At 36.6% G+C, this 15,909-nt stretch overlaps 1 protein-coding gene across 3 annotated transcripts in view; it reads right to left on the minus strand.

Moving 5' to 3' along the window:
- Positions 1-15,909, minus strand: part of RASA2 (RAS p21 protein activator 2) — a 121,998-nt gene that overhangs the window by 54,551 nt on the left and 51,538 nt on the right. For all 3 annotated transcript variants that reach the window (XM_042956312.1, XM_042956311.1, XM_042956313.1), the window contains exon 5: positions 13,837-13,913. In XM_042956312.1, the coding sequence (XP_042812246.1) occupies positions 13,837-13,913 (77 nt within the window). The remainder of the gene's footprint in view (positions 1-13,836; positions 13,914-15,909) is intronic.

Below are 15,909 nucleotides of genomic sequence, written 5' to 3' on the forward strand. Positions count from 1 at the left end.
TCATTAAAAAAAAAAAAAAAAAAACTCCACAGAAATACAAAGGATTATACAAGAATATTATGAAAAACTATATGTTAACATGCCAACAAACTGTACAACCTAGAAGAAATGGATAAATTCCTAGAAACATATAACATCCCAAAACTGAATCAGGAAGAAATAGAAAATTTGAACAGAATGGTTACCAGCAAGGAAATTGAATCAGGAATAAAAAAAAAAACTCCCCCCAAAACAAAAAAACAGGATCAGAGGGCATCACAAGTGAATTCTACCAAACATTTAAAGAAGAGTTAATAATACCTATTCTTCTCTATTCCAAAAACAACAAATTCATTCTATGAGGCCAGCATTACCCTGATACCAAAACCAGATAAAGACACTACAAAAAAGAGAACTACAGGTCAGTATCTCTGATGAACACATAAAATCTGCAAAAATCCTCGACAAAATATTAGCAAACTGAATCCACCAATACATTAAAAAAATCATTCACCATGATCAAGTGGGATTTATTCCTGGGATGCAAGGGTAGTTCAACATTTGCAAATCAATCAATGTGGTACAACATATCAACAAGAGAAAGAATAAAAACCATTTGATCAGGGGCTCCTGGGTGGCTTAGTTGGTAAAGTGTCCAACTTCAGTTCAGGTCATGATCTCATGCTTCATGGGTTCAAGTCCTGCCCACATCTGGCTTCGTGTGGAGCCTGCTTGGGATTCTCTCTCTCTGCCCTTCCTCCTCTCATGTGTGCTTTCTCTCAAAAATGAACATTAAAAAAAAAAAACTAAAAAAAAAAAACCAGAGGCTCTGATTAAAAGAATGGGAAAAATATATACTAATACTAATCAAAAGAAAGCTGACTGATTCTCTGGATAATAACAACCCAAAAGTCCATCAGTAGGGGTCTGGCTGAATAACTGAGAGTAAATCTATATGTTAGAATACTATGTAGTTGTCAAAAAGAATAAGATAAATCTCTACTCTCTAATTACTTTGATATGGAGGGTAGGGGGTTGGGAATGAATATGATACTTCTCCAAACACACTTTATAGAAGTTCTGACTTTAGAAACAAAAAATCTTTTACATTTCATAAGTAAAATTAAACTTAAGCAATTCTTAAAAGGAAAAAATTATGAGAAACCACTAAAAAAGAAAGAATTATTTCAATAGACTGGAACATAGTATTTGACTCTGTATCCTTAGAACAAATAGTACAGTAAGATCTCTTAAACTTCATTCAGCAACCTCACTGCCAGCAGTAATATTAGCATTATTATTTTGAATCTATTTTCTTTATTATATAAGATAATGACAGTAATTGTTAGTGTTGTCAGGGATTAAGATTTTCAATATAATAAAGTCAAAGTTAGATTAAAAATCTTATAATATTAAATTTAAATTAGAAACATAAAAGAAGGAAGGAAAGAAAGAAAAGAGAGAGAACAAAGGCAAAAGAAGGAAAGAAAGAAAGAAAGAAAGAGAGAGAGAGAGAGAGAGAGAGAGAGAGAGGAAGACTGCCATCCAGAGAGGCTATATTAATATCAGACAAAGCAGATTTCACAACAAAGAATAGTCCCAGGGATAAAGATGGTCATTTTATAATAGCGAGGAATTCAATTTATTAATAGGATATAACAACCCTAAATGTTAAGCTCCTAGCATCAAAGTTGCAAAAGCAGCAAAAACTGACAGAATTACAGGGCGAAACAGACAAATCCACAGTTGGAGATAGCAACATCCCCTCTCAGTAACTGATAACCAACATGACATAATTAACATTTACTAAAAAAAATTCTACCCATGCAAAGCAGAAAACATATCAATTTCAAATGCATATGGAACATATACCAAGATTAAACAATACTTTGTGGACAAAAACAAGTCTTGGAAAATTTGTAAGTATTCAGATCATACAAAATTTGTTGACAACAGCAGAATTAAATTAGAAGTCAACAGCAAAAAGATATCTGGAAAATCCTCAAACACCTGGGAACAAAATAACTCACAAATAATCCGTGGGCTGAAGAATAAACAAAAGAAAAATTATACAGCATTCTGAACTGCATTAAAATGAAAACTCAGCACATCAAAACTTGAAAGGTGCAGTTAAAACAGTACTCAGAAGAAAATGGATAGCACTAAACACCAACATTAGGAAAGAAGAAAGATTTTCAACCACTATCTTCAGCCTCCATCACAAGAAACTTAGAAAACAAAAACAAATTAAACCTAAAGTAAACAAAAAATACAGTGGGAATCAAAATAGAAAACAAAAAATATACAAAAGTCAATGAACTCAAAAGCCATTTCTTTTCTTTTCTTTTTAAAAAATCTTTTATTTATTTTTGAGAGAGAGAGAGAGAGAGAAAGTGTGAGCAGGAGAGGGGCAGAGAGAAAGGGAGACACAGAATCTGAAGCAGACTCTCGGCTGTGAGCTGTCAGCACAGAGCCCGACACAGGGCTCGAACTCACGAACTGTGAGATCATGACCTGAGCCAAAGTCAGATTCTTAACCAACTGTACCACCCAGGCGCCCCCAAAAGCCATTTCTTTCTTTAAAAAAAAATTTTAATGTTTATTTATTTTTGACAGAGAGAGAGAGATACAGAGCATGAGCGGGGGAGGGGCAGAGAGAGAGGGAGACACAGAATCAGAAGCAGGGTCCAGGCTCCGAGGTGTCAGCACAGAGCCCGACACGGGGCTTGAACTCACAGACCGCAAGATCATATCTGAGCTGAAGTCAGACGCTCAACTGACTGAGCCACCTGGGCACCCCCAAAAGCCATTTCTTTAAGAAGGTCATTAAAATTGATAAACTTTAGCTATACTGATTAACAAAAATAGAGTACAGACACAAATTACCAACTTTAGGAATGAGCAACATGACATCACTATTAAGTCTACAGATATTAAAAGAGTAACTTGAATTACTTTATACCAAAGAATTGAACAACTCAGATTAAATGGTCAAATTTCTTGAAAGATACAAATTACCAAAGATCACTTTTAAAAAATCTGAATAGTGGGGCGCCTGGGTAGCTCAGGTGGTTAAATATAGCATCTGACACTTGATTTCTTCGGCTCAGGTCACGATCTCACAGTCCTGAGATCCAGCCTATCTTGGGCTCCATGCTGGGCGTGGAGCCTGTTTAAGATTCTCTCTCTCCCTTTGCCCCTCCCCATCTCATGTTCCCAGTCTCTCAAAAAAAAAAGGGGGGGGGGGCTATGTACCTATTTAAAAAAACTAAATTTCTTGTTAAGAACCTTCCCACCAAAAAATTTAAAAAAAAACAAAACACTTCAGGCCCAGATGGCTTCACTGGTGAATTCTTATAATATTCACGTAAAAAAGAAATTATATCAATTGTATACAAACCACCAGAAAATTGAAAAAGAGAGATTACTTTCTGATTCATTCAATGAGGCCATTATTCTGATTCCAAAAACCAGACAAAGCCACTACAAGAAAACTATAGAGCAAAGTTCTTCATAAATGTAAATGTAAAAAGCCTTAACAAAATTTTAGCACATCAAAGCTAACTATATATAACAATGATAATATTAACATGACCAAGTGGAGGTTGGTTTAACTTCAAAAATCAATCCACAAAATTTACCATATTAACACATGAAATCAGAAAAAGCAGATCATTTGAAACATTCTCAGCAAACCAGGAACAGAGGGGAATTTTCTCAACCTGAGAAATGACAGCTAACATCATACTTAATGGTAAAAAAAAAAACAAAAACAAAAACAAAAACAAAAAACTGAATGCCTTCCCCTTAAGATAAGAAATAAGACAAAGATATTTGCTCTCACATCTTCTATTCAACATCCTACTAAAATGATCAGGCAAGAAACAGAAATAAGCAGAACCCAGACTAAAAAGGAAGTAGTAAAACTGTCTATTCATAGATGACACAACTGTCCATGTACAAAATCCTACAGAATCTATAAACAAGCTAGTAGAACAAATCAGTGAATATAACAAGGTTGAAGAATACAAGTGTTTTTTTATTTTTTATTTATTTTTATTTTTTAATTTTTTTTAACGTTTATTTATTTTTGAGACAGAGAGAGACAGAGCATGAACAGGGGAGGAGCAGAGAGAGAGGGAGACACAGAATCCGAAACAGGCTCCAGGCTCTGAGCTGTCAGCACAGAGCCCGACGCGGGGCCCGAACTCACGGACCGTGAGATCATGACCTGAGCCGAAGCCAGATGCTCAACCGACCAAGCCACCCAGGCGCCCCTACAAGTGTTTTTTTTAAATTACTATATACTAGCAACAAACATCCTCCTATTCATCTTGTTTCTTCTTTCTTTTTCTCTTTCTCCTAAAGTTCTTTTTCTCAGCCTGTTTCTATAAAATAAAAATCACTGCCTGGACTTCATGTCACCCAGTACCTAATTTTTCTGTTTGTCTTTCCAAATGTCTTGACTTCTCTTTCACTCCTCACCCTACTGAAATCTAGTTTTTTCTACATTCATCATTCTATGGAAACTCTCCTCATTAAAGTCCCCTGAGTGTTAAGTGCTATCTCTATTTTTCAGCGCTCTTCTTACTGGATTTCTTGGCTGCATGAAACACTTCTGACCACTCCTTCCCTCCTTCAAGACCTCTTCTCTCTTGGTTACCTTTGTCTTCATTCTCCTAATTTTCCTCATATCACCTATCTGTCTCCCTCCTATTTACATAACCTCCCTGTAAGGCTGTTGTTGTTGCTGTTATTGTTAATCACATCCACTCCTATGGTCACAACTACCATCAGCCTTACATTTCTATGAGATCTCACCAGAGAGTTTAAGATTTTTATATTGAAATGCCTGATGGAAATCCCTACCGAGACGTTCAAGAGCAGCTAAAACTCAACTCATTACCATCTCTTATTAAAGAAGTTCCTCCTTCAGAATTTTCTCTTTTGTTGTAAATACCACCACCCACCTAGTAACACCATCTAGAAATCTAGGAGCCACATTTAGATTCTTCTTTGTCCTCACTTTCTATATATAATCAGTAAGTTTTGGTGATGCGACTCTTTAAACGTTTCTTCGTTTGTCCTCTTTTCTCATTTTTGTAACTACTATTCTGAATCTATAATCTCTTACTTGGATCACCCTAACACCCTTCAAATTCATCTCTCAGTTTCTGTACTTACCACTGTCACAAATCTCATCTTTCTAAAATGCAAATTTGTCCATATTACTCTAAAGTCTTTCAAGAGTTTCGTAAGTTCTTATAAGTTTCAGAAGTTCATATGATATATTAAGAGCCTTCAAGATCTGGTTCCAGCCTACTTCACTGGTATCTGACCAGTCTCTTGAGTCAAGCTTCATATGCTAGCAACATGAAACCGCTTTTAATTATTCTCCCTCCCTCCCTCTTACCATGTTTCTTCCTCCATACTTCTACCTATATTGTTCTTTCCTTCTGGAAAACAAATCTCACTTTTTCTAGGCTAGCTACTTTCTATTCATCCTTTAAGAAGAGGTGAATAAGACAAACAACATTCTTGCTCTCATGGAGCTGACAGTCTACTTGAAATAAGAGATAAGAAGCAATAAAGCAAAAAACAATAGCAAGTGCTATGAAGGAAAAAGAATAGGGTGTCTTATTTTAAAGTGATGCTTAAGCTGAAACTTAAAGGATGAGAAAACCAGCGAGAAGCAGGACAGGCATTCCAGGCAAAAAGGAGAGCAGATGCTGATCTCTGAACAGGAAGAACATGTCACATTTGAGGAACTGAGACAAGGCCAGTGAATATATGAACAAGAGGAAGCAAGCCACAAGATGAAATCCAAGAGGCAGGCAGGGTTGGAACATGCTGCACCATGTGGGCCAAGTCAAGGGGCTTGGATCTTATTCTAAATGCAAGGGGAATCACTAAGTGTTTGAGCAGGAGAATGACATGATCTAATTTATGTCCTAAAAGATTACTCTGGGGGCGCCTGGGTGGCTCAGTCGGTTAAGCATCCGACTTCAGCTCAGGTCACGATCTCACGGTCCGTGAGTTCAAGCCCCGCGTCGGGCTCTGGGCTGATGGCTCAGAGCCTGGAGCCTGCTTCCAGTTCTGTGTCTCCCTCTCTCTCTGCCCCTCCCCCGTTCATGCTCTGTCACTCTCTGTCTCAAAAATAAATAAAAACGTTAAAAAAAATTATAAAAAAAAAAAAAAAAAAAAAAAAAAAAGATTACTCTGGGCTGCTACGAAGAGAATGGACTGCAGAGCAGAAGGCCAGCTAAGAAACTACTACAATAGTCAAGGTAATAAAAGGTTGCTGGTTTGAAGTAAGGACATGTCAGCAGATGATAAAAATTAGAAAATTCAAGAAATATTTCATATAATCAATAAGAAGTGGATCCAATGTGTGGAGGGAGAGAGGAGAAAAGACTTTAAATGATTCCCAGGTGTCTGGCTAGGGTAAAAGGTGGATGGTGGTTCCAACTGCTAAGGCTATGGGAAGGAGCTATACAGATATGATAGTCAATGCTTCAGTTTTCAGGTGATAAATCTGCAATGTTGTGAGATATCAAAGTGGAGTTGCCAAAAAGGCAGGTGAACATCTGAGAGTGGAGCTCAGAAAAAAGACATGAATTAAATGTATAAGGTATAGACAATTTTTTTAACTTACTTTGAAATGATTTCTGACTTTCAAAAAATTGCAAAATAATATATACAGTTTCTGTATACCCATCACCCTGTATTAACATTTTGTGTAACCAGAGTAAAACTACAGAAAGAGAAAAATAACACGGAAAAAATGTTAGTTAATAATTATATTAACTAATCTTACAGACTTTACTCAAATTTTGTCAATGTCCTTTTTCTGGTCCAGGATGCAATACAGAATCTCACATTGCATTTAGCTGTCCTGTCTTCTTAGTCTCTTCCATCCTAAAACAGCTCCTTAGTTTTAATTCTTTGCCCCTTGATCCTGTCAGTACTAGCCAGTTCTTTTGTACAATATTCCTTAATTTGAATTTGATGTTTCCCTGCGATTAGATTGAGGTTATCTATCTTGGTGTCCTTCTCAATGTAGCATACCAGGTAGCCAGATGTTTATTACCAGTGACACTAACTTCGGTCACACAGTTAAACTGGTATCTATCAGACATCTTATGGTGGAGATTCTTTGAGACTATACAAGTATGCTGTTTGTCATCATGTTTACGCCCACTTATTTAGCATCCATACATGATGATTTTCTATTTCCATCATTTGTCCTACATTAATTAATGAGAATTCTATAAGAAAAAGTAGTCCTTTCTCCCCAGTCCTTTCTCCCCAATATAGCAGCACTGGCTCATGGATATTTTATTCTATAGGCTTAAAACATTGTTTTTTAATTTTTAGTATTTATTTTTTGAGAGAGACAGAGTGTGAGCAGAGGCAGGGAAGAAAGAGAGGGAGACACAGAATCCGAAACAGGCCCCAGGCTCTGAGCTGTCAGCACAGAGACTGATGCGGGGCTCGAACCCACAAACCATGAGATTATAACTGGAGCCAAAGTTGGACGCTTAACTGACTGAGCCACTCAGGTGTCCCTAAAAAAGTATTTTTAATGTTATTTGTTTTGAAAAAGAGAGAGACAGAGCACAAGCAGGGCAGGGGCAGAGAGAGAGGGAGGGAGACTCAGAATCCGAAGCAGACTCAAGGCTCTGAGCTGTCAGCAGAGAGCCCAACATGGGGTTCGAACCCACGAACTGTAAGATCAAAACTTAAGCTGAAGTCAGACATTCAACTGACTGAGCCACCCAGGCATCCCTATACTATAGGTTTTGATCTGTAATTATTATTATTATTTGATTTGATGCTCAAATTGTCCCAGTTTGGTTACATGGAGCTCCTTCAAGTTGGCTTCAATGTCCTTTCTACATGCCTTCATTATTTATTTGTAGAACTTTCTTACTTTCTGACTCCACATATGCTCTGAGCTCATCTTGTATTTTCCCTGCTCAAGTCCTGAAATCAGCCAATACTTTAAAAAAAAGAATCAGGTTCTCTTTATTGGAGCAGGTCTGAAATAACAGAAAACACTAATACTAATACTAGAGCCATTAGCCACATGTGGCTATTTAAATTTAAGTTAATTAAAATTGGACAAAATTAAAAATTCAATTATTGAGCTCCACTAGCCGGATGACACTGCTTCCAGGTCTTCTGCATGAATAGAGCTAACATACATACACACTCACACAAACAACCCTGTAGCTATAAGACAATTTCACTCTGAGAATTCTGCCTTCAAAGGAGAACAGAGAAATGGGGATGGCAGCTAGGGGAGGAGGGTGGAGATAAGGTCTGGGGAGGCATGCCTTTTTAGGATAGGAGATCCTAGAACATTGTTTTACATTTTGAGGAGAACAATCTAAAAGAGAAGGTAAAGCTGATGAAACAGAAGAAGGAATAGGTGAAGGAGCAAAGTCCTTGAGTAGGGGAAACAGATGGAAATTCAGAGACCAGATAGAAAAATTCACCCCCAACAAGAGAGGGGCACCTCCTCTACTAGAACATAAAGACAAAACGATGGATGCCAATACAGGTTTGCAGATTTAGATTCAGGAAAATGTGACCAATTTACAGATTGTAATGATGGAGAATCTCACAGTTGTTATTAGAGAAGCAGAGTAAAACTCCAGGGCAGTTACAAATACCCATGCAGGGTTTATGATCATGAATTTAAAGTAAAATCAGTCTTTTTGATTTTCTCCAGCAATAATATTCAGGTGCAAACTGAACACAGAGAGACTAAGTTCATTTATACTAGGATTGTTCCAGATAAATAAGAAGGATGAATAAAGAGCAAGGAAGTTATTGGAAAAGTGCAAGAAAAAATGATTACAGTGATAGATCATGGAAAACAACCTAGAAGGAAGTGAAAAAATAAAAATGGGTAAGAACGTAGTAAAGATCAATGGGTAGAAGTCTTACTGAAATTTCAGAAATGTTGCAGTGAGGAGCTTCCAGGTCTTGAAGATAATAGTAACTGCTAGGATATGAACCTTTCCACACATTACCCCCCACCTGTAAATTCAGCAAGTAGCACAAAGAAAACAACACATAATACTATGCTTTCAGTGGTACTAAAAACCAGAATACCACAAACCTCTAAAAGTTGAGAAATCAACAATAAATTCTGCAAAGTTGCTATTGGAGCTCTGGTGTTGCAGGCCAAGGAGTATGGACTGTGGAGGTTCGAGTGAAAGAGAAGAGAAAGAAGAAAAGAATACAGACCATCATGTGCCCATACAAAGACCTACTTGTTAACATTTATAGCAGCTTTCTCTATAATCACCTCAAACTGGAAACAATTCAAATATCTGCCAAGTGATGAACAGAGAAACAAATTCAATACAATGGAATACTACCTGTGAAGTAGCTTTAAAAACAATTTTTTTTAATCTTTATTTATTTTTGAGAGAGGGACAGAGTGTGAGCAGGGGAGGAGCAGAGAGAGAGACACACACACAATCCGAAGCAGGCTCCAGGCCCCGAGCTGTCAGCACAGAGCCCGACACAGGGCTTGAACCCATGAACCGCGAGATCATGACCTGAGCCGAAGTCAGATGCTCAACTGATTGAGCCACCCAGGCGCCCCGTGAAGTAGCTTTAAATGAGAAAAAACAACCAGCAGATGACACCACAGAATAACATCGATGTTGGAGTTATCTGACAAAAATGTGAAAGCAGCCATCCTAAAAATGATTCAATGAGCAATTACAAACACATCTGAAATATGAAAAGTTTCAGCAAAAAAAATAGAAAGTCATTAAAGAAAGAAAAGATATAAAGAAGAATCAAAAGAAAATTTTAATACTTAAAACCAAAATAAGAAGCTTGACAGATGGGCTTAACAGTAGAATGGAGGGGACGGAGGAAATAATCAGTGAGCTTAAAGACAGAACAGCAGAAACTACTCAGTATGAACAAGGGAGAGAAAATAGACTGGGGGAGGGGAAGTGGGGGTGGGAAAAGCAGAACCTCAGGGACCTGTGGGACTATCATAGAAGATCTAACATTTATGCCATTGAAATCTCAAGAGGAGAGGAGAAAGATAGCAAGGCTGATGGAGTATTACAAGAAATAATGGCCAATAATTTCCCAATTTGGCAAAGGATGCAAACATACAGATTCAAGAAGCTGACTGAACATACCAAACAGGATAAACTCAGAGAAATCTATGTCAAAATACCTCATAGTGAAACCGAAACACATAGAAAACTAAAGGCAAAGTCTTCAAAGTAACCAGGGAGAAAAAGTGCATTACCTGCACAGGAAATAGAATTACAGTGAATTCAAAAAACCACAGAGGCCAGAAGCAAGTGATATATTTTTCACGTGCTGAAAAAAAAGAGCTATCAACCAAGAATTCTATATCCATTGAAAATATCCTTCAGGAATAAAGAAAAAAATCAAGACATTCTCAGATAAAGGAAAACTAAGACAATGTATCATTTATAGACCTACCCTAAAAGAACAGTAAAAGGAGATTCTCTAAACAAGAAGACAGAGATAAAAGAAGTAATCCTAAAACAACAGGAAAGAAAAAAGAATATGGAAAGAGCAAAAATATGGGCAAATACAACAAACTTAGACTTCCCCTCTCTAATTTTTCTAAATTGTGTTAGATGGCTGAAGCAAAAATTGTAATACTGATGTGGTTCTTAATGTTTTCAGGGGAAACATTAAGATAATTATACTATAGAATGGTGGAGGGTAAAGGGATTTAAAAGAAGGTAAGGTTTCTACACTTTATTCTAACCAGTAAAACAGCAATACCAGTAGACTACAATAAGTTATACATGTATAATGTAATCCTAAAGCAACCACTAAAAAACTACACAAAGAAATAGAAAAACAGTACAGATAAATCAAAATGGAATTCTAAAAAATGTTCAAGGAACTCAAAGGAAAAAGAAAACAGTAAAAGAGAAGAGAAAAACCAAAAAGTGGCAGATTTAAGCTTAACACATCAGTAATTACATTAAAAGTAAATGCTATAAATTCACTAAAGAAAAGACTGGCAGAGTGGGCTTTAAAAAGTGACACCCAACTATATTCTATCTATAAGAAACTACACAAAATTGGATGGATTTGGTTGAAAAAGCCAATCTCAAAAGGTCATATATGATAAGACTCCATTTACATAACATTCTTGAAATGACAAAAATATAGATATGGAGACAGATTAGAGGTTGCCAAAGGTTACAAATGTTAGTGGGGGAAGGAATGGGTGTGAGTATAACAGGGTAGCATAAGGAAGATATTTATTGTGACAGAAAGATTATGTATCTTGATTGTGGCAGTTACCACAAATCTACGCATACGATAAAAGACATACAACATACTGTACAGTATACAATGTCAATTTTCCAGTTTTTACATTGTATTATAGTTATATAAGATGTAATTATTGAGAAATACTGAGCGAAGGGTACACAGGACCTCTCCATACTTTGTAATTTCTTATAAATCTATGATTATCTCAAAAGCAAGAAGTTAAAAAAAAAAAATCAAACTGCCACAGTTCAAATCCAGGCTCTACCACTCCCTGTACAAACTTGGGCTCATTTAACCAATCTGTGTATTGTTTTATCACCTGTAAAATAAGGACAAGAGTATCTACCAAGTTATAAGAATAAATAAATAATACCTAAAAAAAAGATTGAACTCCTGATATATGCAACAACGTGGATGAATCTCAAAAGCATTATGCTAAATGAAAGAGGCTAGTCACAAAAGCCTACATATTATATGAATCTGTTCATATGACATTTTGGAAAAGGCAAAACTATAGGGACTAAAATCAGATCATGGTTGCCTGTAACTGAGCATAAGGAGAGGGGACTGAACACATCTCTGAGTAATGCATTTTGTTAGAGTTTTGACTTTTCAAGTTGTGCTAATATTCTACATATTAAAAAAATAAAAGTAAACAACAAGAATGGGGGCAAAATCCCATTAACCTGAATGCAAACAAACCAAACCAAATGAAACCAAACCAACTATTTCAAATGTTATGACATAACCAAAGTGAGCAGGGGAGGGAGTGGTGGAAAGGGACTACTCCACATACTTGCACTATATGCTTCTCAGTCTAAGGGGAAAAATACTGCAAACAAATCTTGAGCTGTTTTCAGTAAGTAAATCCAAACTGAGGAACATTAAAAAAACAAAAACAAAAGGACTTCAAAAATCTCAATACCATGAAAGATAAAGGAAAGCTAAAAACTATTACTGGTTGAGGAGATTAAAGAGACATGTAAACTAAATGTAATACATGATCTTGGACTGGATCCTTTCTTGGAGAAGAAAAAAATACCTTAAAGGGCGTTATCGGGACAGCTGACAAAAGTAAAATATAATAACTGTAGGTTAAAGTACTGGAATATAAAAAGCATACATTATACTTTTTTAAATTTTTTTTTTAATGTTTTTATTTATTTTTGAGACAGAGAGAGACAGAGCATGAGCAGGGGAGGGGCAGAGAGAGAGGAAGACACAGAATCTGAAGTAGGCTCCAGGCTCCGAGCTGTCAGCACAGAGCCCAAAGTGGGGCTCGAACTCACAGACTGTGAGATCATGACCTTAGCTGAAGTCCAGCACTCAACCAACTGAGCCACCCAGGCGCCCCATACATTATACTTTTATTGTAACAATGTTGAGCTTCCTGAGTTTGATAATTGTATTACGGTTATTTAAGAGAATATACTTACTCTTAGGACTATACACTGATATATTAAGGATCATGATATATGCAACCTTCCTTAAAAGAGTTCTACGGGTACCTGGGTGGTTCAGTCGGTTGAACGTCCAACTCTTGATGGCAGCTCAGGTCATGATCTCACAGTACGTGGGATCAGGCCCCATGTTGGGCTCCATGCTGATAGTGCAGAACCTGTTTGGGATTCTCTCTCTCCCTCTCTCTCTGCCCCTCCCCTGCTTGCACTCTCTCTCTCTCTCTCTCTCTCAAAATAAACTTAAAAAAAAAAAGAGTTCTAAAAAAAGTAATATTATATATTTAATAAACATAAATAAATAAATAGAGACAGAGAGGAGGAGAGAGGGAGGGGAAAATGCCTCAAAGGGGCTGGGGTGTTCATAATAAGGAGAATAAATTATAGTCTAGAGAGTAACACTCACCCCACTGTAAGGTAAGTGGGTATGGGAGAAAACAGCATCTAATTGAGAAGGCAGTAAAGGAAACAGTAACTCAGGGGATATTCAGATTATTAGTTAATACAAAGAGAAAAAGAAGTCAGGGATATCCAGTAGTTTATTGATAACACATAGGAAAAGTTTGGGTGGAAGAGAAAAGAGAGAATTAGGCTTGAACAGATTTCCAGAGCAGTTAGAAGATTAGAGTCTGAACCACAGAAAATGACTTGAGGGCAAAACAGGAATTTTTAAGTAGGTGAGAATCAATACATTCTCAAGGTAGCCATTTAGTTTTTTAGTCCCAGGGTTCCTAATGCTCAGCTCTGTGGTATCAGTCTCTTCTCTAAAGGCCCTCTAATAGGAAGCCTTTCCAATTCTCTTCTGCCAGGTAGTTAGACACGTTTATCCATGATCCTGTAACAGCCCCTTGCCTAACTCTATCATTTAACCCACATTCAATAAATAAGGCTGAATGAATTAATGACTTATCACAACCTGAGTAGACTAGATATAAGAAAACAAACTGGAAATCAACTTAATAAAGGAACAACACAGCAGAGTTTCATTTTTCAAAAAAGTTTCTGAAGTATATAAAATAAGGTGTGGGCTTAAGGTTCAAAGAATACAAAATGGAGAGTTATTTCCAGTTGATTTTGGTAAAAGAAATATGCTTACTGTACAACAAGCTGCTGGCACACAGTTCCATTCTCTGTTATCAGTTCATTCAGTTTTAATTCAAGGTGAACTTTACCCTATAATGAGAAAAAAAAAAAAATTGGCAAACTGAGTAGTCTATTTTGCTGACAAATTATTAAAGGTATGTACTTTTTCAAATGGTACCTAAAATATTTAGTTATTCACTAACTAAATTTGTGATCCCTAGCACATGGCTTTGCCCATATTAAGTACTTGTTAAATGACTAATAACCAACGATGTAGATCTAGTCAAATGCTTATATCAGACACGGCATTCAAATCTAAGAATGCAATCACAGTTCAAAAAGTGTTTATGAATCTCAATTACCATAGATTTTTTAAAAAAGGTAGCATTTATGTTTTAGGAAATTTTGAAATGAAAGCAAATTATAAAATGTAGAATGCTTTTTCCAGAAAATCTAAACCATCAATAAGGATAGAGGCAGTATCATTATACGTCGAGAGAAATCATACAATTCTGAAAAATAAAACTAAGTTAAAGCTAGTAAGACTCAAGTTGTCAACACTTCTCTGAAAATTAAAGACTTATGGAATATCTACTATATTTTAATAGTCACTCACTGTAGGGCTGGGTAGGAATCAATAGATATATAAGACAACAATCACTGCTTATAAGAAGCTCGCAATCTAGTGCGAAGACAATAAACAAAAGATAATATAGGACCAAGAGCCCTAATGAAAAAAATGGGATACCGAAAATAAATGAGTACTTTCTTAATTAGCTGTTAATAAATGGGAGTTGTAAAAATCCAGTACTACATATAAATTTAAAGCAAACTCAACTTCTCATGAAATGAAGGCTTAGGGACAATACAATCTGGAGCTTGATATTTTCATGCTGCCACCAGTGATGAGCAATTCTAAACTGGTTATGAGCAATTCTGAAGTGGTTAAGAATCAGTCTTGGATTACCTCCACCCAGCTGACATGACAAATTCTCACAGTAGAGATTTCAGGGGTGTGATGTCTAGGGGCTGATGACGTAAGTAATTTCATCAGAGGTAGGAAAGTTCATTATCAAGTCACTGTTCCTCTTTGGAATAACCCCTTTCAGACATTCTTTCACAGTAATCTAACCTGAATCGGCCTCACTATCTTATAAGGGTTTGCTCCGTAAGAGTGAATCTGAGGTGCATTAACTACAAAGCTCAGGGTTAGATGGGTAGTGAGGAGCAACAACACTGATTGGCGGATCTCAACACAAAAGTCTGCATGAGAAAGCTAAGTTCTAAAGAAACAAAAGCATCAGCAGTAGTAAAATTGGAAGTTAGGTGGAACTGGAATTAAACTAAGCCAATTTTCCACTAAAAATTCAGGCACAACTATCGATAAATTCACATAAAATTTATAAAATTGGTCATTAATTCTACTTTAATATTCACAACCCCTACTACTAGACAATGACCCAGAAGAGGTTCATGATATTGTAGTCATTTTTTTTTTTAATTTTTTTAATGTTTATTTTATTTTTGAGACAGGGAGAGACAGAGCATGAACGGGGGAGGGTCAGAGAGAGAGGGAGACACAGAATCTGAAACAGGCTCCAGGCTCTGAGCTGTCAGCCCAGAGCCCGACGCAGGGCTCGAACTCACAGACCGCGAGATCATGACCTGAGCCGAAGTCGGACGCTTAACCGACTGAGCCACCCAGGCGCCCCTGTAGTCATTTTTAGTATTACTCAACTCGAATTTTGAATCATCTTTGCTGTCAGGCCAGCATACGTGTGTCACTTACTAAGTGAGCCTAGCCAACTGCATCAACATTTGCAGCTCAAAGCAATTTTACTATTTTAACATGTATGCATTTAATGGTAGAAACTGTATGCTAACAAGGCACTCCCAACAGTCTCTCAGGAAATATCTAGGATCTACCCTAGTTCTAAAACAACTGAAACTATTAAAATAAGAGTAGGAAAAAAAAGTACAATAGTTCCATTCACAACTAAAAATCATAGCACTGCATCAAGTAAAGCCTAGAAATAAAAAATGTATATATTTAATGGGATTCTACTAGGAATCATTATCATTCAGT

The sequence above is a fragment of the Panthera tigris genome, chromosome C2 (assembly GCF_018350195.1).
Source record: "Panthera tigris isolate Pti1 chromosome C2, P.tigris_Pti1_mat1.1, whole genome shotgun sequence".
In the NCBI taxonomy this organism is placed as follows: Eukaryota; Metazoa; Chordata; class Mammalia; order Carnivora; family Felidae; genus Panthera; species Panthera tigris.